At 44.5% G+C, this 27,155-nt stretch overlaps 2 protein-coding genes across 8 annotated transcripts; one reads left to right on the top strand and one right to left on the bottom strand.

Annotated features, from left to right (window-relative positions):
• Positions 1-119: 119 nt before the first annotated feature.
• On the bottom strand, positions 120-16,393 carry LOC139609386 (protein NLRC3-like). Of its 3 annotated transcripts, none has more exons than XM_071463851.1 (11): positions 16,283-16,393; positions 15,894-16,043; positions 11,332-11,714; positions 9,376-11,164; positions 7,601-7,774; positions 4,621-4,797; positions 3,724-3,900; positions 2,914-3,090; positions 2,016-2,192; positions 1,647-1,824; positions 120-786 (listed from the first exon to the last, which is right to left on the bottom strand). In XM_071463851.1, exons 2-11 carry the CDS (start codon positions 16,022-16,024, stop codon positions 757-759), a joined length of 3,393 nt encoding a protein of 1,130 aa, XP_071319952.1. In that variant the 5' UTR covers positions 16,025-16,043; positions 16,283-16,393; the 3' UTR covers positions 120-756. The 3 variants fall into 3 exon arrangements, with proteins under 3 accessions (XP_071319952.1, XP_071319953.1, XP_071319954.1); XM_071463852.1 differs by having other exon boundaries at positions 120-797; positions 1,651-1,824; XM_071463853.1 differs by lacking the exons at positions 2,016-2,192; positions 2,914-3,090.
• A 1,138-nt stretch (positions 16,394-17,531) lies between these two features.
• Positions 17,532-26,280, top strand: cep70 (centrosomal protein 70). 5 transcript variants are annotated; one of them, XM_071464654.1, is made up of 17 exons: positions 17,532-17,876; positions 18,265-18,428; positions 18,512-18,608; positions 18,916-19,039; positions 19,970-20,150; positions 20,653-20,828; positions 21,062-21,121; positions 21,361-21,445; positions 21,531-21,619; positions 21,699-21,776; positions 22,633-22,720; positions 22,800-22,949; positions 23,662-23,808; positions 23,957-24,125; positions 25,409-25,517; positions 25,641-25,720; positions 26,127-26,280. In XM_071464654.1, exons 2-17 carry the CDS (start codon positions 18,345-18,347, stop codon positions 26,186-26,188), a joined length of 1,779 nt encoding a protein of 592 aa, XP_071320755.1. In that variant the 5' UTR covers positions 17,532-17,876; positions 18,265-18,344; the 3' UTR covers positions 26,189-26,280. The 5 variants fall into 5 exon arrangements, with proteins under 5 accessions (XP_071320755.1, XP_071320754.1, XP_071320759.1 ...); XM_071464653.1 differs by having other exon boundaries at positions 18,509-18,608; XM_071464658.1 differs by lacking the exon at positions 18,265-18,428 and having other exon boundaries at positions 17,534-17,876.
• Positions 26,281-27,155: the final 875 nt, after the last annotated feature.

Below are 27,155 nucleotides of genomic sequence, written 5' to 3'. Positions count from 1 at the left end.
CCTGGAGACATTAGGGGAGAAGACAAAAAGGACGTAGCTGGACTGACGAGGAGCGACAGTACCAGTGTTACAAAGAGCTTCACAACAAACACACAACACAACAATAACACACACAGTCATTTAGGAATAAACTGGCAGCTTTATGGAATAAAAGAGGAGGAAAATGACAAAACAATGACAGATTAAAAAACAGGAATCAAACAGGAAGTCAATATAAAAACATTATTGACCATGAAGGAGGATTTAAAGTCCAGTTAATGAATGATCCATTGAATCAGTGACACTTGTTGACTCAGTATTATAATGGAGAGATGAACATTTTTCAAGCCTGTCTGAAAACAACACTCACATGTCCATATACACAGTGAAAGAGTTGTTGGTCTGTGTGATTGTTCCTCCTCAACACAACTTGAATGAAGAGATGGAGGATAAAAACAACATGTTCCTCCTGTACAATAATATCTGGTAAAGTTCAGCTGAAGAACATGAGGCTTCAACGTCTGAGTCAAACTCATCTTCAGAGTTCAAGTCATTTTACTGTGAAATTCCCTCTTTGTGAAGCTCAACAAGGAAACTGTTCAGAGCTGAACTTGATGAGCTTTAAGTCCAGAGACACTGATGATGCTCTGTCAGATCCAGAGGAACACACAGGGATGATGGTGGACTGGACTCTGTGTGTGACAGTGGAGCTGTTCTCAGATCAGTTCAGACTGCAGCACTGAGAGTCATCTCCACTTCTTCTGATTCCTCTGTCAGTCACTGCTGGATCAAGCTCTCCTCTCCACTCTCACCAACATCTGTGTAGAGAAGAAGAAAGCAGAGGAGATGAATCAGTGTTTACAGAGACTCACTTCATCAGTCAGTGATGCAGCAGGGACTTCAGTCCTGTTCAGACCAGATGTGCAGCAGCTGCTTCCTCTCAGCTCTCATGTTAACGTGTTGGAGTGAACACACTGAGCTGGAAGCTCACAGACCTGCAGAGACGTTCAGCATCAAGTCTGTTCACTCTGCACATTTCACTCAGTCCACAGTGGAAACAAAGTGCTGAGTCAGCAACAGGTCAGTGATGGATTCACTCCTGTTACCTGTCAGCTGATGTCACTTTAAACACAGAGTCTCTGTGTGTTGATCAACATGTGAGCTGCTTCTGAAACATCACCTGACTGAACATGGAGGCTGTCACTAAGAGCCAGGGACTGTCAGGCTCCATCACACTGATCTCAGAGCTGTGACACAGATGAAACTGATCAGCTGTTTAGTGTTGAAACCAGAGAACAAACAGTCTCAGATCAGATTGGACAGTTTGATGAATGAGGACACTGTCTCTGTCCATCTGTGAGGCTGTCAGCTGGAATCAGCTTTATTTCCTGTTCACATCAACACAACAACAACAGTCGTCTTCACATCAACTCACACACATGATCACAACAAGCTTCTGGCTGCTCTGATTGGCTGACTGTTGTCTCTCTCTCTGTCTTTCTGTCCAATCCTGAAGCCTGTCCCCGTTCTCCTCTCACAGCTTCACTGAGGAAAGCAGCCACTGAGGAGGTTGGAGGTTCACAGGAAACACTGGATCTTTGCTCTGATACTAACTGTGTTTAGTACAATACTGCTGAGAGCAGCATGGACTGACTCCGCCCCTCTACTGACCTCAGAGTCTCCAGTCTACAGTCTGGACTCTGCACGAGACCACGGAGATCCTTCAGGTCTGAATCCTTCAGGTTGTTGAATCTCAGGTCCAGTTCTCTCAGATGGGAGGGGTTGGACTTCAGAGCTGAGACCAGAGAAGAACAGCTGATCTCTGACAACCTGCATTGACTCAATCTGAATAAAGAATCAAAGATGTAGATCAATGAGTGATAATCAATCAGATTTATCCTGATCAATGATCTTTGTCTAAAATGAGTAGAGTGACTTTGTCCTTCTGTTATTGTGGATCTTCATCATGTCAGTACAACACATGAAGCTTCATTAGCTGTGGATTCAAGATATAAGATCTACAACAGTGAACTGACCTCAGAGTCTCCAGTCTACAGTCTGGACTCTGCAGAAAACCACACAGACCCTTCACTCCTGGATCCTGCAGGTTCTGGTTTCCAGTCAGGTCCAGTTCTCTCAGATGGGAGGGGTTGGACTTCAGAGCTGAGCCCAGAGAAGAACAGCTGATCTCTGACAAACTGCAGCTCCTCAATCTGAATAAAGAATCAAAGATGTGAGTTTCGGAGACAAAGTTCCTGCTTGAAACCACAAAGAGTCAAACAGACAAAGTAAAAACAGCTCTCATTAATATTCATGACAACATGCTGCTGCTTCAATAAAGACGTAGTGACTCCACCTCTTCAACTCTGCCAGCTCCACCTGTGGCTCCATCTATACAAACTCATGTTGTGCAGATTCTACTAAAGATCCTCAAGTTTTCAAAGACAACAAACATGTCAGGCTGAAGTTTGGAGACATGAGAACAAATGTATAGAAATATATATTAAATTCACTAGTTGATGGAACGGCAGAGACACAGACACCTGGTGACTGAGCTCAAATATTTAACACAGTCAAACCTACAGGGTTTAAAGTGATGAAACAACCTGTTGCTATGACAACTTGGCTTTGAATACTTGAGTCAGTACAAACATCACAGAGCCTTATAAAAGTGTCGGGACCATCAGCTATTGATTATAGATCAGTTATTGTCTGACAGATTCAATGTGTTTCTGTTGGTGTTTTAAAAAGTCATGAGGTGAAAGTTGAAGAGAAACAGTCACTGGACTAAAAGCAGAGAAGAAGAAAACAGACTTTACCATGAAGATCCTCAGTGTGGATCAGTATAATATCAGCCTCATGTCTGCAGCTCAGTGTCAACACAACTTTCACATCACATTCATCTCAGCACAGAAAGAAAACATGGAGTCTGACCTCAGAGTCTCCAGTCTACAGTCTGGACTCTGCAGAAAACCACACAGACCCTTCACTCCTGGATCCTGCAGGTCCTGGTTTCTACTCAGGTCCAGTTCTCTCAGATGGGAGGGGTTGGACTTCAGAGCTGAGCCCAGAGAAGAACAGCTGATCTCTGACAAACTGCAGTCCCTCAGTCTGAATAAAGAATCAAAGATGTAGATCAATGATTGATAATCAATCAGATTTGTCCTGATCAATGATCTTTGTCTAAACTGAGTAGAGTGACTTTGTCCTTCTGTTATTGTGGATCTTCATCACGTCAGTACAACACAACATTGTCAATACAACAGTTGTGTGTGTTGTGCTACAGATGAAAACACACACACACAGTTTGATCAAACAGACATTAGTCCTGACACTTCACTGAAATCTACTGAAAACAAGAAGATTGTTTCTTCACTTTCTTTGGACAAATATTAGTTGTGAGGATCTTGTGTATGTTGTTGTGATAAAAATGAATTGACTTGAACAACTAACACTGGACATTTTCTCCAGTGGATTTAGAAAACATGAGTCCTCTGACTGAGAGAAATACGAGTGTGTGAGCTGTGAAGGTTGAACTGAAGTGAACAGACATTATTCATGACAAGTGAGTGAAATGAGCTGAAACTGAAGAATCATTCTCAGTCTGAGAGAAGAACATCTGGAAACATGAGACAACAACTGTTTACAATGTCATTCATTCATTCACAGTCAATGGATTCAACTTGTGTGTGAAGCTTCATTAGCTGTGGATTCAGGATATAAGATCTACAACAGTGAACTGACCTCAGAGTCTCCAGTCTACAGTCTGGACTCTGCAGAAAACCACACAGACCCTTCACTCCTGGATCCTGCAGGTCCTGGTTCCAGCTCAGGTCCAGTTCTCTCAGATGGGAGGGGTTGGACTTCAGAGCTGAGCCCAGAGAAGAACAGCTGATCTCTGACAAACTGCAGCTCCTCAATCTGAATAAAGAATCAAAGATGTGAGTTTAGGAGACAAAGTTCCTGCTTGAAACCACAAAGAGTCAAACAGACAAAGTAAAAACAGCTCTCATTAATATTCATGACAACATGCTGCTGCTTCAATAAAGACGTAGTGACTCCACCTCTTCAACTCTGCCAGCTCCACCTGTGGCTCCATCTATACAAACTCATGTTGTGCAGATTCTACTAAAGATCCTCAAGTTTTCAAAGACAACAAACATGTCAGGCTGAAGTTTGGAGACATGAGAACAAATGTATAGAAATATATATTAAATTCACTAGTTGATGGAACGGCAGAGACACAGACACCTGGTGACTGAGCTCAAATATTTAACACAGTCAAACCTACAGGATTTAAAGTGATGAAACAACCTGTTGCTATGACAACTTGGCTTTGAATACTGGAGTCAGTACAAACATCACAGAGCCTTATAAAAGTGTTGGGACCATCAGCTATTGATTATAGATCAGTTATTGTCTGACAGATTCAATGTGTTTCTGTTGGTGTTTTAAAAGTCATGAGGTGAAAGTTGAAGAGAAACAGTCACTGGACTAAAAGCAGAGAAGAAGAAAACAGACTTTACCATGAAGATCCTCAGTGTGGATCAGTATAATATCAGCCTCATGTCTGCAGCTCAGTGTCAACACAACTTTCACATCACATTCATCTCAGCACAGAAAGAAAACATGGAGTCTGACCTCAGAGTCTCCAGTCTACAGTCTGGACTCTGCAGAAAACCACACAGACCCTTCACTCCTGGATCCTGCAGGTCCTGGTTTCCACTCAGGTCCAGTTCTCTCAGATGGGAGGGGTTGGACTTCAGAGCTGAGCCCAGAGAAGAACAGCTGATCTCTGACAACCTGCAGTTGATCAATCTGAATAAAGAATCAAAGATGTAGATCAATGATTGATAATCAATCAGATTTGTCCTGATCAATGATGTTTGTCTAAAATGAGTAGAGTGACTTTGTCCTTCTGTTATTGTGGATCTTCATCATGTCAGCCTTCTACACACATCATCCAAATGTCAGCACAACATTCATACAGCTGTTGGTGTGAACACAGGTTGATCAGCTGCTGCTGACCTCAGTTCAGTCTGTGATCAGAGGAGAATCAGAGGATTCACGTCTGTTTAGTCTGTTCCCTCTCTGACACTACAGACATCAGCACAGAAACAAAACACTGAGGACGTGAACAAACAGTGAGAACTCAGTCACACTGTTCAGAACAAACATGGTGGAGCAGCTTCAATGTTCCAAAGTCACCAAACAACTGCACAATGTCACATTTACAGGAGGAGGGAAAAGATTTCTCTGTGTCCACATCTTTAAAGAAGAACTTGTGTCACTGTTGAGAACTTGAGGAGGACGAGTGCTCGGCCTCAGTCTACCACCGGTGTTACAGCCCATTCTGTGAGCTGTCAGATTCTGTGACCTGCAGCAACAACCAGTTCACCTTCAGGTAACGTTCAGAGCCTCCTGCTGGAAAACACCACAGATTTATTCAGCTGATCTTCACTGAATGAGGAAGTAGAATTCATCTGATTTTCACATCAACCCCCCAGTGAGGAGCAGACTGAGTGAGGACGGGGTTAATGAAGATCACAGAGCAGAGATCAAACCTGTGCTCACAGTCCTACAACCCTTCAGCTCAGCACAACGTCCACGGTTTAGGTCTGATAGTTGATGAACAGAGTTTCTCTGAGTGTCAGTGTCAGTCTGCTCTGGTAACTGCTCCTGAACCACAGTCACATGACCACTTGTGTTATTCATGTGATTAGAAGAAGCTCCATTCTTCAAGATCAAGTCTGAGCTTTTGTTGTGTTCACACACAATAAATTAGATATGACATGAAGGACACCTGGAGCGCTTTGATTTCACAGTGCACAGGTTCAGAGAAGCACAACGTGGACTTGAAGAGAACAGAAGTGAGAGCAGCTCAGTTCAGGTAACAGGGACCAGACTGATCTGCCAACAAAACCCCTACAGCCAACCTCCCCTGGAGCTCAGCTTTCAGAGCAGGCTCCTCTGCCTCTGCTGCCAGCTCTGTGTATCTGAGCTGTTTCCTCTCAGAGGCCGTTTCTCCTGCGTCCTCCCATGGTACTGTCAGCTCCACAACATACACAAGCTGCTGTGTTTCTGACCACAACACGACATCTGCTCTCAGATCAGTGGCAGCTGTCTCCTGAGGAACTAGGAGCTGTTTTCCTGGATCTCCTCTGATTGGCCAGTCCCTCCCTGCCTTCAGCTGCATCACGCCTGTTCAAAGCTGCTTCCTGAGTCCTTCACCCTCACCAACAAATCAAATCCATCTTGTCTCCTTCTGCCTCCAGTGAGTTCACCTCTGAGCTCTGACTCTCAGTGGCTGCTGGGAGACACCTCAGCACCTGCTGATGTCTCCAGGTGTGTGGGCCTGGAGACAGGCTTGTTTTAGCCCCTGATAGAAGGAGCCACATGAAGCTCCACCTGAACATAGAGGACATGTTGGCTCCTCACCTGTTTATTCACTATGATGTTGGGGAGGTGGGAGCTGCTCATAAATTGCTCCCAGCATCAATCTAATCCTTCCTGCCTCCATGTCCCAGCTGAGTTTCCTCTTGTCTCCACTTTCCCGCCTCAGCCACTGGCCCTGCTTTGATCTGGTTTGTGTTGCAGTCTGAAGGTCTGTGGCTTCCCATGATGCTGCAGTGCTGACATCAACACACAACAGCAGCTGCAATATGTGTTGGTTGCAGAGAGCTGCAGCTTTGCTGGTGTTCAGATCAGCAGCAGCAGCAGAAGATCTGTGAGACTGTTGCAGTTTGATTCTCATCAACTTTCTGATTTTAACATCAAACTCTGTCAATTCTCTGCTGCTCTGAATCACAAACACTGTGACTGCTCTCATCCAGGGGCCGAGTGGGACCCTTCATTTTACCTGGAGATCACCAGTCCCAGCTGTTAATAACACACAGAGACAAACAGCAGCTAACACAAGCACAGGGCTGCTGCCCAACAACTAGCAGCTAGCTATACTAGCCACATTTACTATGAGCTGAGCTAGCAGCTAGCTACAACGCCCCTGCTTAGCATTTCAGCTGCTGGCTCTTTACTGGATGTTGAATCTCTCTGTGATTGTGGAACATTTCTCTGCTTCCTCCTCCAGTATTTGTTCTTCTTCATTCTTCTCTGCTCCACCTTTCTCCTTCTCTTTCTGCTGCTGCTTCAAACCAATGTGAACAGTGAACACACACGTTCCCTGATAACACCAACACGTCTCTGATGACTCTGTACCAGCCCCACTTCACAGCTCTTATTGGTCAGCAGCTGACCAATCACAGTTCAAGGCACACTGGGGTTGTACCACCTGAGGAGGGGCCGCTCATTTACCCCCCTACTGCAAATATAGACTTGAGAGACAAGAGGCTGTGAGGCTCAGTTCAGGCTGCAGGATGGAGCAGCGAGGTAGACCACTTTTATATAACACAATATTATTAGTCTACACAATAATCAGTCCGGCCCCGGCCCCCAAACGGCCCCTGGGGATTCTCCTGACCCTCCCCATCACCACTCTGCTCCTGGTCTCATCTTCCTTCTTTTTCACACAGAAATCCTGAAAATGAACCAACCAATGAAAAACTGGAACTTCACAGATTTGAACTGAATATAAAACTACAACAGCTCCAGTCAGTGAACTGACCCCAGAGTCTCCAGTCTACAGTTTGGACTCTCCAGTCCAGCACACAGCTGCTTCGCTGCTGAATCCTCCAGGTAGTTTCCACTCAGGTCCAGGTGTCTCAGATGGGAGGGGTTGGACTTCAGAGCTGAGGACACGACTTCACAGTGAGTCTCTGAGAGTCGACAATTAACAAGTCTGTGATGAGAGAAAATATAAAATGTGTTAGAATAAAATCAGACAGTCAACACACACCACTGCATAAAACACATCTGGCTCATTGTGGTGAATCAGTGGCAGCGCCCACATTGATCCATGAACAAACTGTCCTCAGTAAAACACTAGTGATCAACACTTAGTGGACTCTACAGGTACAACCTGGAAGTGTGTGTGTGTGTGTGTGTGTGTGTGTGTGCAGCTCTACAGTGAAACTGTGAACCAATAGAAAATCAATATGTGGCGTCATTGTTGATGTGGTTGCGGCCTGTCACTGATAAATCAGTGTGTGGGAAACACTGAGGTCTAATCTACAGATACTGAGCCCACACATGTCTTAATGTCCGGTGGGAACATTTCCACACCGTGGCATCCCTACTCCAGAACATTTCTCCTGAGCTCAACTCAGTCAACAGTTCAATCTAATCTCTGTTTGCTGCCTGGTTTTCACAGAAGGTCCTCACAGAAACATGACACTGAGCTCTGGTGTGTAGAAGAAGACTGAATCCTCCCATTCTGCTCTGATAGATTCACACCTGTGTTCTTGGCTGAAGCTGAACATTTCCTGATACGACTCTCCTCTACAGCAACAAGAGAGAAAACACCTGGGACTTTCTGTCTCATTCAACACAATCTATGGAAAGACTTTAAAGCTCCACCATGACACTTGAAAAAACACAAGTTCACTCTTCAATGATCATGATCATGAACCATTATCCCATCAGTGTTTGTTGTTACCACAGTGGCTGCTGTTCAGCTCCACTTTTAAAGCAGCTTTCATTGGAGCCCACTGTTTCTGTCTCCTGTGATTTGAAGGGTCAAACACTGATGACTGTTGTCATAGAAACCTCATGAGTGCTGAACACAGACCTCCACAGATTCATCACTGCTCTCCTGTAACACTGTCACAATGGACAGTTTCAACAAAGCTGAACCAGAGACATCTTCTTTTTTCATTCACACATTCTTCTTCCTCAGAAAAACCTGCTGCCTACATTACCCACAATGCACCTCAACCACCAACCCTCGGCTGTTAGATTAAGGTGGACACCAGAGGTCTGGTGTCTTCTTCAGACTCCGCCCACACTGACTCAGGTGACATCACCTGAGGACATTTATCAGACTGCACAGCTGGAGACACTAAAGGTTTAATACTACTGTTTTCTCATATGCAGGTGTCCTCCCCAACACCTGGAAACACCTGGAAACACCTGGAAACACACTCTGAGATGTAAGATCAGTGGAGCTGCTTTAATTAGTTTGATCAGGTTTAAATTAAACCAAAAAGACTCAAAACAACACAGAACATGAACAAATCAATGAAGCATCCAACAATTATTACAAATAAACACAACAAGTGTTTTTATGAACTTAACAGCAACAATCACAACCAACTGAAACATCGACATTTTGGTGCTCACAGCATTTACAACACCTCCAGAAAAAAACACAACTGACCTTTGACTGTTTCAAAGTAAAACTAAGAATAATGAGAATAAATGAAAACTGTGTTTATCTGAATTTGACTCAACTACTGATCTAATCTACTGATTGATAATTATATTGATCATGTCTGGACTCACCGAGCCTTCCTGCAGTTCCTCACAGCTGGGATCAGTCTCCGTCGTCCTTCCACTGATTTGTTGTACTTGTCCAGGTCCAACTCATCCAGAACCTCTTCTGACATCTGTAGCATGTAGGCCAGAGCTGAGCAGTGGATTTCAGAGAGTGTCTTCCCAGATCTGGTCTTTGACTTCAGGAGCTCTTGGATCTCCTGATGGACTGAGTGGTCCTTCATCTCCATCAGACAGTGGAAGATGTTGATGCTTCTGTCAGGAGAGATATCATAACTATTCATCTCCTTCAGGTTGTTGATGGCTCTCTGGATGGTTTCTGGACTGGTCTCTGTCTGACCCAGCAGACCTCCTAAGAGTCTCTGGTTGGACTCCAGAGAGAGGCCATGAAGGAAGCGAACAAACAGGTCCAGGTGACCATTTTTACTTCTGAGGGATTTCTTCATGGCTGTCCTCAGGAAGACACCCAGGGTTAAATCAACATGTTGTTCTCCCAGGAAGTTCTTCAGGACCTCTGTGTTCCTGTTGGTGTAACAGTGGAACATGTAGACTGCAGCCAGAAACTCCTGAATGCTCAGATGAACAAAGCAGTAGACAGTTTTCTGGAAGATCACACTCTCTCTTTTGAAGATCTCAGTGCAGAGTCCTGAGTACACCGAGGCCTCTGTGACATCCAGACCACACTGCTCCAGGTCTTCTTGGTAGAACATGATGTTTCCTTTCTCCAGATGTTCAAACGCCAGCCTCCCCAGCTTCAGAAGAACTTCCCTGTCAGCCTCCATCAGCTCCTGTGGACTCGTCTCATGTCCCTCATCATACTTGAGCTTCTTCCTCTTTGTCTGAACCAGCAGGAAGTGTGAGAACAGGTCAGTCAGGGTCTGGGGCAGCTCTCCTCTCTGCTCTGTAGTCAACATGTGCTCCAGAACTGTAGCAGTGATCCAGCAGAAGACTGGGACTTGACACATGATGTGGAGGCTCCTGGACTTCTTGATGTGTGAGATGATTCTGCTGGACAGCTCTTCATCACTGGATCTCCTCCTGAAGTACTCCTCCTTCTGGGCGTCATTGAAGCCTCGTACCTCTGTTACCCTGTCAACACATGTAGGAGGGATCTGATTGGCTGCTGCAGGTCTGGAAGTGATCCAGACCAGAGCCGAGGGAAGCAGGTTCCCCTGGATGAGGTTTGTGAGCAGCAGGTTGACTGATGACGTCTGTGTGACATCAGACACAACCTCGCTGTTGGTGAAATCCAGTGAAAGTCTGCTTTCATCCAGGCCGTCCAAGATGAACAGAACTTTACAGACAGCCAGCTGCTCTGCTGTGACCTTCTGTAATGTTGGATGGAAAACATGGAGCAGCCTGAGAAGACTGTACTGCTGCTCTCTGATCAGGTTCAGCTCCCTGAACGAAAGCAGAACCAGCAGACTGACATCTTGGTTCTCCAAGCCCTCTGCCCAGTCCAGACTGAACTTCTGCACTGAGAAGGTTTTTCCAACTCCAGCGACGCCGTTGGTCAGAACCACTCTGATGGGTCTCTGTTGGTCAGGTAAGGCTTTAAAGATGTCGTGGCACTTGATTGGAGCGTCATGGAGGGTCTTCATCTTGGAAGCTGTCTCCAGCTGCCTGACCTCATGTTGGGTATTAACCTCTTCACTCTGTCCCTCTGTGATGTAGAGCTCAGTGTAGATCCTGTTGAGGAGGGTTCCACTTCCTGCTCCATCACTTCCTTCAGTCACACGTTCACATCTGCTCCTCAGACTGATCTTATGTTGATCTAAAACCTCCTGCAGACCACTATCTGCTGAAAGAGAAGAGACAATGTCAGACTGAAGACAGAGAATCTGAGAATCTGCTGATTATTTTCATCAGCTACAGAAAAACTAAAGAGCAGCAAAGAAAAGCTTTTTAATGTTGTGCTTTTTAGAATCATCTGAAATGTCAGTGCTGTGTGATAGAACAACTGACACTGGAGAAAACAACAGGTCCTGGTTTCAGAAATGAAGACATCAGCAGACACATGTTCAGTCTCACCTTGTACAGTGCTGCTCTGACTGGCTGTCTGCAGTCCAGGTCTGGTTCTGGGTCTTTGTCCACACTGGGGACAGGAGGGGTCTCCTGAAGACCCAGACTGGCCCCAGTATGAGGTGAAGCACTGTCTGCAGAACCAGTGTCCACAGCTGGTAGAGACTGGATCCTTCAGGACGTCCTGACACAGAGCACAGCAGGACAGCTGCTCCTCCACAGAGACACCACTCCTCTTCCTCCCTCTGTGAAGACATGTCTTCATCACTAACATCCTGGAGACTCTGGATCCTGGAGACTCTGCTCTCAGTCTGTGGTTCTGACCTCTGCAAACACAAACATGTTTTTATTCATATCACATCGATCACTGATCAATTCTCTGATGACAGAGTCTTTGTGAAGATTGAATTTTTCATTCAGAATTTGTGAACATTGAAAAACAACAGTGAAATTAGTTCTTGAAAATTTCACAAGTTGAATTCACTTTTAAAAATTCAGATACATAATTTCAATGAAAAACTAAACCAGTGGTAGAAATTCACAGATTTCAAAATTTTAAATCTGCTAAGACAGATTTGCTTGCCTACACTACAGACAACAGAGCTGGTGGTAAAGGCGGCCTGCAAGCTGCTGAGACATGCTGGTCTCATTCGGTCCAGCAGGAGGGTCCTCACATCGAAAACATCGGAGCAAATAGTCAAAAAGGAATCATCTGGATGAACCGACCACATCTTATAAATCTAAACAGTTACGTTCTCACCTGAAAAAGTATGAAAACTCAGTAAAGTGATATGAAAACAGTCCTAGGACCAAAGTTGTAAGAGCTTTGAGTCTGGATTGACCGTGGATAACGCTGGATTGAGCTTTTATTTTGGTACTTCCTCTGACCAGCAGTGTGAATTAGCATATTAGCAAAATATCGTGTTTCACTAATGTTTAGATTTAGCATTCAAATTTAGATTTAACATTTAACATTGAAGTTGACTAAACATGGTGAAATGTTGTTATTTCAGTATGAACCACTTTACAGTCAGCGGCCCATATTACATAGAGCCTGAAATCTGTATAAACAGCTGACAAATACCTAGTTTGATGTTAAAGAGGCTCAGTCATTTCCTCCAACAGCTGCTCACTGTAGTTTGGATCAAACTAACTGTGGAGAGTGAAGCTCTGACATGTGAAGCTCATCATTCAGGCTGTAAAATGATCCTGCAAAGTGTGGTCAACTCTGTTAGATCCCAGCTCATCCAGGTTCACCAACACACTGCTCTCTTCTTCTGTGGCTGCTTCTCTGCTCCACCACGGCCCTTTAATTACTGACATCTTTACATCTCTGTCATGTTCATCAGCTGCAGCAAAAATATGCACAAGAAAAAAGTCAAACTCTTCTTTGTTGGGATCATTTCACAAGAAACCAGCTCCTCAGCAGTCACTGTTAATACACTGATATGTCAGGCAGCTGGTGTCAGGGTGGGCGGCAAGATGGCGGGTTGAGCAGGTGCTTTTTTCAGAGCTCCTCAAGCTCGTCCCAAAACTTTATCCTTCAATACTAACTGTCCAATCAAATGTGCTGAAATGAGGAAACAAAAGATAATTAAACCCACCACACTAAGACTGGAACCACAAAAACAAGAATCTTCATCTAAAGGGGAAAGAAAAGACGGCAGGAGAGACATGGAGCACGACTATGCAGTGGACGTTACTCTGCTGAGTAAGAAGGAGCGTGGAGAAGAGTCAGCTCCGTCAACTCCAAGAAACAAGCCAGTAGAAAAGAAATCAAAGTCAACAGACCAGGATGAGAGTACTGAGGTCTCTAATACAACCACACTGAGGGCGATATTAAATCTTGAAAAACCAGTGGATGAGCAGCTGGCCGACTTATGTGAGATGGAGGCGATGAAAGAAAGCAAACAGAAAGTGAAAGATCTGGAAAATTGAACATCTCTGCAAAGAAAACAGTGAATCGTCCCAGAGACGGAGTCAAAGATGGAGGATGTGGTGGACTCTGTGCATAGAGGAGGAAAAACGTTACCGTTACCGTCCCCCAGTGATTATATTTTAGTAAGAAGAGACTGGAACATGACTCCAAATGAGCTGGTTGACAGGTGCCCTCCAGTGTAAGTAATGCAGTGTAAGGATATTGTTCAAAGTTTGATGACAGATAATAATTTAACTGGTGTTTACAGAAGTTTAAATTGGGGGGTTAATAGTTCCACATGGTTTAAGCCTCATGGAGGAAGAAAATAGAGAAATGGTCACTGGTTGGTGAGTGATAATATTCTGAGCTACACTTCACAATCCAACATTTCCAAAGCACCTTGTCAGATCATTGTTTTGTGGATCTTATCTTAGAACCCACAAGGAGAGAAATGAGAAAGGATATTGGAAGTTTGATGCCAGTTTGTTAAATAAGAAAGAATATTGTGATAAAATTAGACAAATAATAAGGGAGATTGAAAAAAATGATTCAATTGAAGGTATATTTGCAAATTGGAATTTATTAAATTCATAATTAGAGAATTTACCACAAATGTTTTCTTGGAACTAAAGAGGAAAAAGAATGAAAGTAATTTTCTCCAAGAAATATCTCAGTGTTGTAGGAAACAGATCTAAACCTTCAGGAGAAAAACAAACTGATGGAGTTACAAACCAAGTCAGATGATCTGTGTCTTGAAAGTGTCTGTGTCTTGTGCCTTTATAAGATCATGAGCCAAATGTCTGGAGGCAGGTGAGAAAAACTCCTCGTGTTTTAGTCACTTAGAGAAAAGTAGACAACAGAGAAACTCAAATACAAGTCTACTGATAAATGGAGTCCAATGCAAAGAACCAGAGAGCTTAGTGAAAGAAGTGTTGACGTTTTCCTCCGATCTGTGCTCCTCACTTTACTCTTTAGGTGAAGCTGTCGCCTTCTCTGATAAAATCCAGGATGGTATCCCACGTATGGAGGACTCCTTCAGGGATTTGTGTGAGACAGAGTTAAAAACTGAGGATTTGGACTCAGCGATCCTGAAGATGGCTTCCTACAAATCTCCAGGGACAGATGGCTCACAGCTCAGTTTTATCAGCTCTTTTGGAAAAGATCTAAGAAATGTATTATTTAAAGAGTGGATAGAGAAGAATGAACTGATGTCAAGCATGAAACAATCAGCCTGATTCCTAAATCAGGTAAAGACAAAAGAAGTTTAGATCATTTCAGACCAATCACTTTGTTGAACACTGACTATAAAATACTCTCAGGAGCTGTTGCTGCCAGACTGAAGACAGGTATCTGGTCCATAATTAGTGAAGCACAGTCAGGACTTTTGAAAGGAAGGTCAGTTCATAATAACACAAGGCCTGTATTAGACCTTCTTGATGGTAGTGAAATAATCCAAGAGAGTGGGTTTATTTTATTTCTACATTTTTACAAAGCATTTGATTCTGTCAAACATCAGTTTATACTGGTGTTTGTAGAGACAGAATTGTGAGTGAAGAGGGGGCAGCAAATGTGATTGATCTTGATATTCTGAGTGGTGTCTTGAAACTGAAGTGGTTACAGTCTTTCATCTTTTTGGTTCATTGTCCCTGATGTGATTTTCCAGAACATGGGAGGAACACACTTTCTACTACGCTGTGACTTTGAATTTAGCTCATTACCAGTCAAACTCTCCACTTTCCATCAGCAAGTCCTCCTCTACTGGAAATTAATATATAGACATAATATGACACCACATAACACACCTGTGTGGAACAACACATATGTTCTACACTGTGAAAAATCAGTGTATTTAGATGAGTGGAAATCTGAAGGAATCTGGGCTGCAGCTCATTTTCTGGATGACAGTGGAAATGTGTCACAGCACGAGATGTTCTGTGAGAAATTCCAGCTCAAATGTTCTGTTCAAACCTTTAACAGATTGATTAAAGCCGTACCAGTCTCTTTGAGATCAGTGGTTAAAGATCTCTCCTGGGCTGACACAGCTCTGCAGCGCAGGAACTGACTTTTGAGACAGTAAATGTACAAAGTTATTAGAAACAGTCTGTTATAGGAACGCTACCACAGCCCAGTTAAAAGAAATTCTATACTGAGGGGGTTTGAGATTGAGGAGGTGAAGGTGATGAGGAGAAGATATATTTCACTTCCTCTCCCTCCTGAAGTGAAAGAGGGGAACATTAAAATCTTAAATGAGATTTGCCCAACAAACAAGTTGTGAAGACTGAGGTTTAATCTTGATGTGAAGAACTGTGTGTTCTGTGAAAATGAGGCTGAAAGCTTGGAACATTTATTCTTTTTTCTCTTAAAGTTTGACTTTATTTATTTAATGTGCTTCTGCTCAACCTCAGTTTTTCCTGTGAAGAAGCTGAACTGCCTTGTTTGTTTGTATATTGATTTGTTTATGAATAAAGTTTATATTAAAAAACTACGGCAGCCGTTACAGGAAGTGACATCACTGCAGGAGCTCAACACACTAAACACTGTTACAGAGACAGTTTGGAGGTTCACAGGTTTCTAGCAGGTCTCTTACTGTGAGTCTGAGGGTCCAGGTTCAGGACTGAAGACTGGAGGATCATCTCTGGACCGGTGACTCTTCACAGACAGACAGCTGGGTCCTGGAGACTCTGCTCTGTCCTCCTCTTCCTCCACACAATCACTCATCTTCAGGACTTCAGTCAGTCTGAGAGGGAAACCAGTAACACTGACTGTGAGCTCACACACACAAGAGTCAGGACAAACAAGCTGCTCAAGAGAGACACACACACACACACACACACACACACACACACAGGTTTTCCTCTCAGTGTCTCTGTGTGGACAGAAGTTCTCTGTGACTCTTCTTCCCTCCACAGTCCACAGGGACAAACTGACTCAGAGACTTTGACAGTAAAATAATAATAATGTTGTGTTAACACTCACCTGCCTCAGCCTTCAGTTTCCCTCCTTCTGCTCCGTCCACTTCAAATGGAGTCTGAGCTCACTGAACACTTTCACTTTCAGCTGCTCCTCCCCTCTGCAGTTACAGGAAGTCATATGACTCTGTCCACTCTCCTCTAACACAGAGATTCAGAAAATCTCAGGATTGGATTCAATTCACACATAGATGTGATTCCAGATCGCTGTTTTCAGTCACTGTTCACATTTGTCTGTGGAGGACAATTTAATAGGAAAGAAAAATAAAATCTCACTGAATCAAATGTAGTTTACTACGACTCAGTGTCAACCTGCAGTCAGATTTATTTCCTCAGTCCACTCAGAGGAAAGGCAGCCCTGAGATAAATGGGAACATGTCTTCATACAAAAATAAAAACTGTTGCAAACAGAAACTGCAAAGTGCAAAACTTCAAATCACTTCAATTCAAACTTCACATCAAAATACATGAAGTGAAGAGAAACAAGAGCTGCCAGAGTTTCATCAGGCCAGAGACAAACTGCTGGAACGAGTGGGTTCACTTTTGAAATGTGAACTGATCTGGGAACATTGTTCTTCCTACAATCACAAGTGTTTCTGCACCAGAACATTTTTGAGTTTTGGCGTGGTCACATGTTTCAGAGTCAGGACCTGGATAAAGACCAGTTCAAAGTCCACCACTGGTTCTTCTGTAGAACCAGCAGCTGGTCTCCATGTTCTGCAGGGAGCATGCTCCGCTGTGCAGTTACTGTGTCCCCAGCAGCTCTCTGCTGCTGCATGTGATTAACGTGATTAAAAAAAATAACACTGTTATGCTTGGTCCTTAATCTCATTGTAATTAACCCATTAATGCTGAAAGCCCTATGTCCCATATATATAAACTCCATGGTTATTACAGCTCTTGCTGCCACCTGCCTGAGAAAATGTGAATATTTGTGTCAGAGAATGTCGACAATTGTACCAAAGAATCCTGAATTCAAAAACATCTTGAAATTAAATCCCTAATACATATAAATGCCAACTGGAAACATAAAACAAAAGAACAGGAAAAAGTATAATAGGTCACTGCACTTACTTTGAAAACCTCTTGGCCTTTTACTTTGAAATCCTCAGCTTCCTTGCGGCCACAGTTGCGTGTGAACACCTGGTGGCGGCAGTACACCTGAAGCACGTCAGCCGCCTGGAGACGAGAAGAAGAAGAAAAGCCCCGCCCTTCCATTGGTGGGCGTTGGTGACGCAGAGCGCTCTGATTGGAGCGGCGGACGGGCAGGCATCAGGAAGCGCTGTCAGTATCCCGTCTGAAAAACCTAACGTTTACTTCAGGTGCTGCGTGTTCAGCCCCCGCCCCGATTAGCGAGACGCTCATGAGCTCCCCGCTCAGTGTGGTTTTCATAGACACCAGCGCTTCGCTTTGTTGTTTTCTTCTCTGCCGAATTTACCAGAATAAGTTCACGGTTGAAAAATAATTTGTTCAGTAAAGTTTTGTAGGATATTGTCACCGACCACCGACTTGCAGGTTTAAATGGTCGGATTTTCAAATGGAGTTCAGGAGCTTCGTGTAGTCGCTTGGTGTCCTGCAGCCGGGCTGAAACGATGGAGCATGTGAGTACCACTGAGCAGAGAGGCTGGACCCCTGAGTGAGCTCCTGCTGGCTAAGACTGGCGTTTCACCAACAGAGTGAGGACATTCAGGGGCAGTGGGGACATTTTGGCCGGGGGGGGGGGCTAGGTGTGTGTGTGTGTGTGTGTGTGTGTGTGTGTGTGTGTGTGTGTGTGTGTGAGTGTGTGAGTGTGTGTGTGTGTGTGTGTGTGAGTGTGTGAGTGTGTGTGTGAGTGTATGTGTGTGTGAGTGTATGTATGTATGTATATGTGTGTGGGGGGGGGCACAGAGGAAGCAGTGGGTCCTCTCTCAGTGAGTTGTGTGACACTGTGGAGGCGGCTCCTCTCAGCTGTGGGGTCTGCAGAAACCGGATCTCTCGTGGGTCTGATAGATGAGACGCTCTGCTGCGAGTCCTGCGATGACACAGAGCGGTGAGCAGCCAGGTTTGTGCTGAGCGGAGGACTTTAAAGAATGGACACGAAGAGCAGGACTACTCCCTTTTTACAACCGAGAAATAAAACATATGTTTACCTGTGGACCTACGGGCAGTTCCAGGTAGCGCGGGGTTCACTGTCATGCTTGTCTGAGTTGTGTTCCCACATTTCTGTCTTTGATTGTTGCTGTTTGTGCTCCAGCAGGAGCAGGTGGAGTGGGAAGATGTGAATAAGCTCCTCCAGCACCGTGGCTTTAAGCCAGTGTATTTTGCAGATCCAGCTGAGAATAAGAACCTGTCAGGTGAGCTTTTAAGTGTCGAAGTATGTGTGAGTTTAACGTGTGAACGCAGGAACTTGTGTTCTTGGATTGTGTATAATTATTACATTGTGCACAAGATTAACCTCTTGGCACAAAGGCAGTCAAACCTAATAGCACTTTTTTTCATTATTGTCATTATTACCACCTGTTCTTGAATTTAAAATAGTTATAAAATATGACTATAACTATAAAATAGTTACTTATTGCACAGCTACAGTTGCCTTGTTGTTGTTAATAGGCAATAATAATATGAACAGTCTTTAACTGCATGACTCTTGTGTGACTTTAGATCTGGTTCTGCTGGACAAGAGGTCAGCTGGTGAGGTCAGGGCCACTCTGAGGACGATGCTCACAGACTCTGAGAGGAGACAGGCTCTCATCCAGGAGCTCATCAAGTCCAATAACCAGCTCAAGTGAGTCAAACAACCGGTCCATTAGTTAGAAAAGTAGATTGAGATTTCTGGTGAATAGCAGAACAAGAGAAGTGACACATTTGTTACATTAGTTTTACCACATTTTTCCATCATTACAAAATCCATCTGTCATAGTGATTTGTTCAAAACAGTGCTGTTGAGTTTTGCTCCTCAAGAACTCTCATTTTAAATCATAAATTCTGTTCTTCATTGTTTTTTTTTTGTGGTTTCTCTCACAAAACAACAAAAAGTACCGATAAGAGTATCGTTAATGGATTGATAAGTAGTATTGATAATAGTGGTGGTATTGTTAAAATCCATCCCTCCCACATCCTCTGAAGATGCTGCCCCTGAACTTGGACAACACTTGTATCTCAGGAACACAAGCATTGGTGAGATATACAACCACAGGGCGGAAATGTGGCTTTTTTTGTTATTTCTAGAGGGCTTTACCAATCCACCTTAAACACTTGAATGATGTGTAAATTCCAGCACTGAACGGTCATACAGCTGGCCAAACGTGGAGGGCCTGACATCACTTCGAGATCTTTTCAGTGGCACTGCATTGAGGTTTAACAGCAGAACAGTCTCATCTATTAGAAGAACAGTAAGGTCTTCACAGTCTCACCATTTAGGACCTCACATCACAAGGAGGCAGCTCCAGGGAGGACACTACGTGTCTGTGGGGGTTTTGCATCCACGCATCTGTTTAATAATGTATACGCAGCGTTGTGGAGACCACCTGTCTTCCTGTTATCCAATCTCATCAGCATCGGACGAGTATCCCAGAGGTGCTGCTTATAGCTCGGTGCAGGTATGAAGTGTACACCTGAGGCTGGACTGCAGCCAGCCGATCATCACAGACTCAACCAGCTGACTGTGGCTCCACTCACGACAAAGCTCAGTGTATCTCTGTCTGTGTGTCATCAGGGACGAGGTCCAGGACCACATGAGTTTAGCGGCTCAGCAATCTCAACGGGCCACGGAGCTGGAGGGGCTGCTGGATGGCGTCAAGACCAGAGTCCAAGACCTGGAGGACCGCTGCCTCGGCAAGGCCGTCCAGCATCGCAGCCACACACAGCAGCTTCAGCAGGACAAAGAGGAGGCACAAGTATGTCGGGATGCTTACACAACAAACAACTTTATTCAGAGATGTGTTGCTCAGATTACACGTCTGCATGACTGATAGATTATATTATTGTGACTCAATGATTATTATTTATTATATTTGTTTTAAGTATCCACCTTAAAAAGAGGGACACTGGAAATAAAGCCAGTACAGGATTCCCACAGGTCAGGGAAAACCTGGAAATCAGCTGAGCAGTTTTCCAGGCATGTAGAACACATGGAAAATGAGATAAAAAGTAAAAAATAAAAGTCCTTGTGTTGTCCGGGAATATTATTTCAACCTTTTATTTTCAGGCAAAGTTATGTTCAGGATTGTTAGCATGGGTTAGCATGTTGGGCTCAGTTGCTTGCTAGCTTGTTTACGGTTTCCTGTTTGTGAACAGGAAATAATCTGAGCTAATTCACTTGGAAAATGATGTGGGAACCCTGTAATAGTGAATATTGTCTGTTAGCTTCTAACATGAAATGTTTTCGTTTCTTTTTAGAAACGGTGCGAAGTCCTGGAGCTGAAGCTGTCGAGAGAGAAGGAGAAAGCAGCTCAGCTTCAGAGGAAACTTTATTTCACCATCAAAGAAGAAGAGCGTCAGTCTGCACGCCAGAGTCAGACCTTCCAGCACATCTGCAGGAGAGTCAGCCAACACGACTGTGCAGCAGAGCAGCAGTGAGAATATGACTGATGCTTCTGTGAAACGTTCAGCAGCTGCTGGGTCAGACTAGAGAAGCACTCTGTCCTTCCTAAAGACTACAATCATTAGTGAAGCAAAGAACAGCTCCTCAAGGCTCAGCTTTGCTGCTCAAAGGGTTTTAGAGGCTCAAGAACAATTCTAATCATAATCTACCACTAAACAAAGTTGAGTGTGGGGAGTTGACGGCTACCTGGTGTTTTATCTGCAGGGTGCTGGATGTGATCGTGTTCTATGAGACTGAAATGACTCAGCTGCTGGATGAGCTCAGGTAACACACTTTAGATGGTGTAAGATGATCAGTGAGCCAATCAGAAGAGAGGCTCAGATCCTCTCTTCTGATTGGCTGACTGACCTGTTGTTACTAGAGCTCCAGAGAGAAGCCTGAGAGAGGAGATGTGAAACATTAGGAAACTGCAGGAAGAACATGTTTGAATGCTGACCTTTGGTTCCTGCTGGAAGCAGCATAAAGAAAACTTTGCTTCATCTGCTTCATCGTTTTCTCTGCAGGTCTGTCAAAGGAGAGTCAGGAGTGTCGGATCAAATGAAGAAGACACCCACCAGTGTTACTCCCTCTTTCAAAACCATTCTCCAGGTAACTGAAAACTGACTGGGTTGTGTAAAATGTCTGTCACTGAAGCGGAGATGCAGCTTTGTGACACCTGCGTGTGTCTTTGAAGGCGTATCAGGAGCAGCAGAAGGAAAGCAGAGCTCAGATACAAGAGCTGCAGAGGGAAGTGGAGCGGCTGAAGCAGGAGCTGGAAACAAAGTGCGTATGTTCGTCCTGCTGGAAACAAGCCCGCGTGCTGTCACGTCACTCTTCATGCTGGTTGTATTTGTCTGTGCAGGCCGACGCTCAAGGAAGTGAAGTTCTACAAGCACAAACTGCGTCATATGGAGGGACTAAACACCCGCAGTAACACAAGGTAGGAACACTCCTACTGACATCACAACGGCACTGACTCCCTTTGGAGTTTGCTGTAGTGGTGGCGCTACCCCAGGTGTGATGAGGGGCCAAAAATCCTTCACGTTCTTCTTCAGTTATTGCACAAGCCTAAAACTAACTGTGCTGTAGTTAACTAGTATTATCCAAAGAATGACTGAACCTGTTAGAAAAGCAGTGGTGGTGTTGCTGGTTATTTGTGTGAAAGACGTTTGTGTTGCTGATTCAACACAAACATCGTTTATATAATTCGTTGCCAGGCAACTAACGGTGGCTTAAGGAAGTTCCTCTGCCTGCCCAAGAAATGATCCAGAGCCGGTAACTAACTCTGCCAGATAGTGAGTAAGCACCGTTTAGAAAACGTCAACAATGTTCCTCTAAAAACCTGACTGTGAAACTGTGTCTACACAGGTTTCGAGCCTGTGAAGCTGCCCACCTGTTATTACTTTACCGTACCCCGCAGCAGGGGCTCTCAGCCGGGCTTCAAGGGAAGATCTGGGGTTGCAAGACGATAAAAAAATCTGACTTTCACAAAATTAAATTAGGTTATTTTTTCTAATTAGAATTTTTATTTGTCTCAATAACAATAGTTTCTATTATTGTAGAATTACCGTTTATTCTTAGGCATCTAAAAATCCTTCAAATGGAACAAATCTTTTTATTTCCACTTCCACACACAGACCATGATCTGTGATGTGAGGTCACAGCTTCACAGAGCACAAAGCCATCTGTCATCAGCACAGAGGTTTCTGAGCCAGGCTCCTCGTCGCCCTGGGACAGACTCCTGAACTCAGTAATCTAATGACACAGCTCATGAACAGCACCAACCATTTTTGCAGACTGCCTAAAGAAGACAACGCGACTGAGATGAGTGAGCACATCGGTGGAGAAGCCAGAGAAGCCGGTGTCTGTGCCCACTATCACCATGTAAGCATGTTGTCTGCCAGATATTCTCAGTTTGTTTTCTGAGAGCTACTTCCTGAACATAACTTCCTCTGTATTCCAGCTGTTGACGGAGATCGGTGCTGTTGTGACCAGTCCCAGCGCTCCGTTACCACTGCACAGACCGAAACCCGCCGTTGGCTCGGATCTGGCTGAGTTTCATAGTCTGCTCCCCACGCTGGAGGTCTGGGCGCGGCAGCTCCACCTGCTGAAGGTGCTGACACTGTTTGTGTGCAGGTTTCAGCGTAACGAACCACCACAGCAGCAAATGGGGAAAGACTAGTATGAGAGGAGTTTTTCTGTTTTCTCACTAATCCTCCACCCAGAAAATGTGTTGCTACAACTTTCATGTCAGCGCTGACAGTGAAAGTGACAAAGAGGAGCGTGAGTCCGAGACAGAGGATAATGTTGAGGGGGACCATGATCATGAGGCGTCCTCCTCTGATGACAGTGAGACCCTAAGTGCTGAACCTCCTGTTGTCTCTCAGCCACCAGCAGACACACTTAAGTTTTATTGAAAGGGCTATTTTTGTAGTCAGCAAAGAAACATAAAGTACCTGCAACATAAAGTTGGTTCACAATTTTGATTCTAATCTTTTTCTGGAGGTTTAAATAGCTGGGGTCAAACTGACCCCAAGGATAAACGATGGTAGTAGATTTGAGGATAACAGGAGGGTTACATGTCTTGTTTAGCACAACACTCTACTGCTTTTCTTTTACTGTAAAATAAAAGAAAAGCAACTAACTCTGACATTTGAAAGCTGAAACTGTCGCTGTCCACTCTTCTCATCCCCACCTGATTTCATGCGATTGCAGGTATGATCATGAAACGACAGCGTGTGATTAAAAAGGTCTGAAAAAGCCTCACATTTAACTTGTTGAATCTGAAGAAACACTGACTGAACTGATGGTTTTGTTGTGTTCAGGAGCTGCAGCGAGGTTTAACTAAACTGACAACCAGACTGGCGCCTGAGCAGCTGACCGCTGGCGGCCACGGCTCTGCAGCAGTGGTGAAGGTGGAGGACATGATGATGATGGTGGACACCATGCTGGACAGCACCTCTGATGATAAGGTAAAAGTACTTTATGAATGGAATGGTGCAGAATTCCCAGCACTGTTGCTGCAGGAGGTTTCCCAGGAATATCTAACATCTTCCCAGACCCTGAACCGGGTTGACTCCCCTGAAACCAGCTCATTTAAAGGTGTGTTGTTGGTGCCAGGTGCTGAGGAGCCCCACTCGATACACTCTGGGATCCATGGTGTCTCACTTCCAAAAGCTGTTTGACGTGACCTCCCTCAGCGGGGTCTACCCACGTATGAATGAGGTCTACACAAGGCTGGGAGAGATGACCAACACCATGAATAACCTGCGAGACGTTTTGGACCTAGGTAACCTGCAGCAGTGGTGCAGAGTAACTCAGTACATCTGCTACTTTCTCCTTCCACATTTCAGAGGGAGCTATTGTCCTTTTTTATTCCTCTACACTGATATAAAGTTTTAGCTGCAGATTCAGAATATCAAATATAATCAACAAACTATCAGGTAATAATGTGGATTATCTTACCAACAGTACTGGTTAGAATTAGGTCCACCTAGCTGCTCAGAGGTTTTACCCAGTTTTTATTGAAATTTCATGGAGCTCAAGTGAACTCATGAGTGAAATAATCAGTCAACACAGTGACTAAATATTTCCACCTTGGAGCTGCAGTGAGCCAATGACAGAGCTTCATATGTCACAAACCTAAGGAGCCAATCACATCACCTTGTGGAGACAGGAAGTGGAGCTACGTAAACCTGAAACCTCCTCAGTACAGAGAGCCAGAGTTTGCATCAGCACAACCCCTAACACTGTGTCATCCACTGCCAGTCGCTAGATGTGCTTACACCCCAGTTTCCCATTTTCCCATAGTGTAAAGGTGTCTGGAACATTAATGGTACATAGGTCACCAACTGTCACCAAAACAAATCGTGTGAATTTGAGCTTTTTCCAGGAATGAACTCTCAGCCCTCACAGTAATGTAGCCTTGAAAGTTAATGCAAACAATTCCTACGGGCTGATGACTCTCAAACCTTGTGTTTGTACAAAGGCAGTGTTGGATCAGACTGTCAGTGCACCCTCTGGTGCATGATTGGGACAAACCTGTAGGACCTTTTACTGCTAACAGGACAAAGGAAGACAGACTGGTTGGTCAGGGGTTTGTCCTACAGCAGCATAATGAGCCAACATTAGAAGAACAGAATCAGTCAGAGGCTTCATATGATGAAGACCGGCACTGTCTCCAGACCTGAAAGTGAAAGGAATCTTTATTTATGTCTGAAATTCCGAACAGACTTCAGATCAGGCTGCGGCCTCTGGTGGAGAATCTTCTGCCTCTTCTTTATCTGACGCAGCTGTTGACAGGTTCAAACCGAGCAGCAACACAACATGACTGACAGTAGGAGCTGGCTGTGGTTGTTTTTTCCTCTATCTGGTCAGAAATGCAGAGAAGTGCAATGTCTGTAAAGTAAAGCACAGATACTGGGAAATATACTGAAGGTCACTACTCAAGTAAATGTACTTTGTTACTTCTCACCTCAGTTTGAGGCAAATACTTTGAGCCAAACAATGCAGGACCTTTACTTGGAAGCATGCCGTAAAAATGTCGAGTTGGTGTTTGTGCTTTGGTGTCAGACAGCAGGGCCCCCCCTGCTCAGGTGGTGAACCAGGTGGCCAGACTGGTCTCTTCTGCTGGACACACTGCTGGGCTCCATAACCTGCTGGGAGACGCCGACCTGGACAGGTGCACACATGCACAGCTCAACACACATTGTTTGTGATGCAGAGAGCAGTCAGCTGCGTTCAGATCTGCTGTAGCGCTACAATAATCCAAACTGTGTTTTCTCCCTCTGCACTCGTCTCTCAGTGTCATTGTCAAAGTGAAGCAGCATGAGGAGTTCTTCCCGCCTTTCCAGGCCCTCGTCGTGGACATTTTACAGATTCTGGGTAAATAAGACACGTCATGATAACCAAGCTGGTGGGGTGCAGAGTGGGATTGAGCTCGGTGTGCTTGTCTTTTCACTTCCCCCACTCATGTCTCTTGGAGCTGGGACACAGGACAGACATGTGAGGGACAGAGGGAAGTCCTCAGTCACTGGTTGATAATAGCAGCAGTAGAGAGCAACAGAAGCAGCTCTGAGAAATCCTCATCTCCTCTCCCCTTTGGCACCAAAGGGCTGGATCCTACTATTCCCACAATGCACCTCCATAGCATCCTTTGTTAGACCCCCACAGCTTCACAAATGGCCACTTCTTTTTAAAGCCTCCTGTCCACAAACAGTGGCCTCATATTAGAATGAAATGTCAGCATTGTCACAGTGTGATGGTGTGTGTGTGTCTGTGTGTGTTTCAGGGCTCAGTCGTCTGGACGACATCCTCCCGGCTCTGAAGTCTTTGAAAGAAACAGCACATTGACCTCGTGTGTTTTGTGAATTGTGACGATTGTGGGATTTATTTTTATTGAAAACTTTGAGTGAGTGAACTCAGTAAAACTGTCTATAAACCCACATCTTTTGTTACGAGCGTGATTTTTATTTATTTTTTTGTGCATTTTAACTAAAATAGAAGCAGCTGAACCAACATAATTACTTCAATTTCACCTCTTCATTGATAGAGTGAAGCTTCTCTACAGTCTGTCAGTGCCCCACAGATCAGAGATCAGGTAATTGTTGTAGCATGAACGCGTCTTTGCTCAGCATCACCTCAGTCTTTCATGACACGAAGAGGAGCAGAGAGTAAACAATAGAAGAACAGTAGATGGGTGAGTTCTTAAACTGAAGCAGCTAAATGGAGCAAATTCAGTTCACCTCCACCGTACTGAAGAGGAATCTCCAACATCTGGACAAAACCGCTGTGTCTAAATAGGAAGGTGTTCATGTCAACGTGCAGAGACGGGACTCTGGCCTGAGTTAGGAGGGGGACTTCACCTGTAGGGAACGTTTGCACCAGTGGATGGCACCAGAACCCTGGTGGATACCATGCCAGCACTGTCTGTACGGGGAGCAGCTCAGACGAGAGCAGGTCTGCACAGTGTTGGTGTCACTGGGCTGCGTAACAAACACACTTCTGAACCTGTTTCCCAGCTGAGGACAGCGGCTGCTGCTTCCCGCTCCTCTTATCATCTTATTGTGTTACAGTGTGTTTCCTGTTCTGTGGCGTTTAGATGCAGCTACCAGCTGACTCTGCTGCAGTTACTTTCATTTGTTGGTCTCTGCAAAAACAGACAATAAGATCAAATAGTCTGAGATTTGTATTCCTGTTAAACCCCCAACTGAGAGAGGGACTGTCACTAAAACCAAGTCATCATGCTCCCCTTCATCCCCACATGCTCTGCTTGAGATACACTTGTTATGAAGACAATGGTTGTTCTACATTTTTATAG

The sequence above is a fragment of the Trachinotus anak genome, unplaced genomic scaffold, assembly GCF_046630095.1.
Source record: "Trachinotus anak isolate AG129_WGS33_773 ecotype Australia unplaced genomic scaffold, CSIRO_AGI_Tana_v1 ptg000026l, whole genome shotgun sequence".
In the NCBI taxonomy this organism is placed as follows: Eukaryota; Metazoa; Chordata; class Actinopteri; order Carangiformes; family Carangidae; genus Trachinotus; species Trachinotus anak.
Note: the sequence above shows the minus strand (reverse complement) of the source record. Positions and strands in the feature narration are given on the sequence as shown.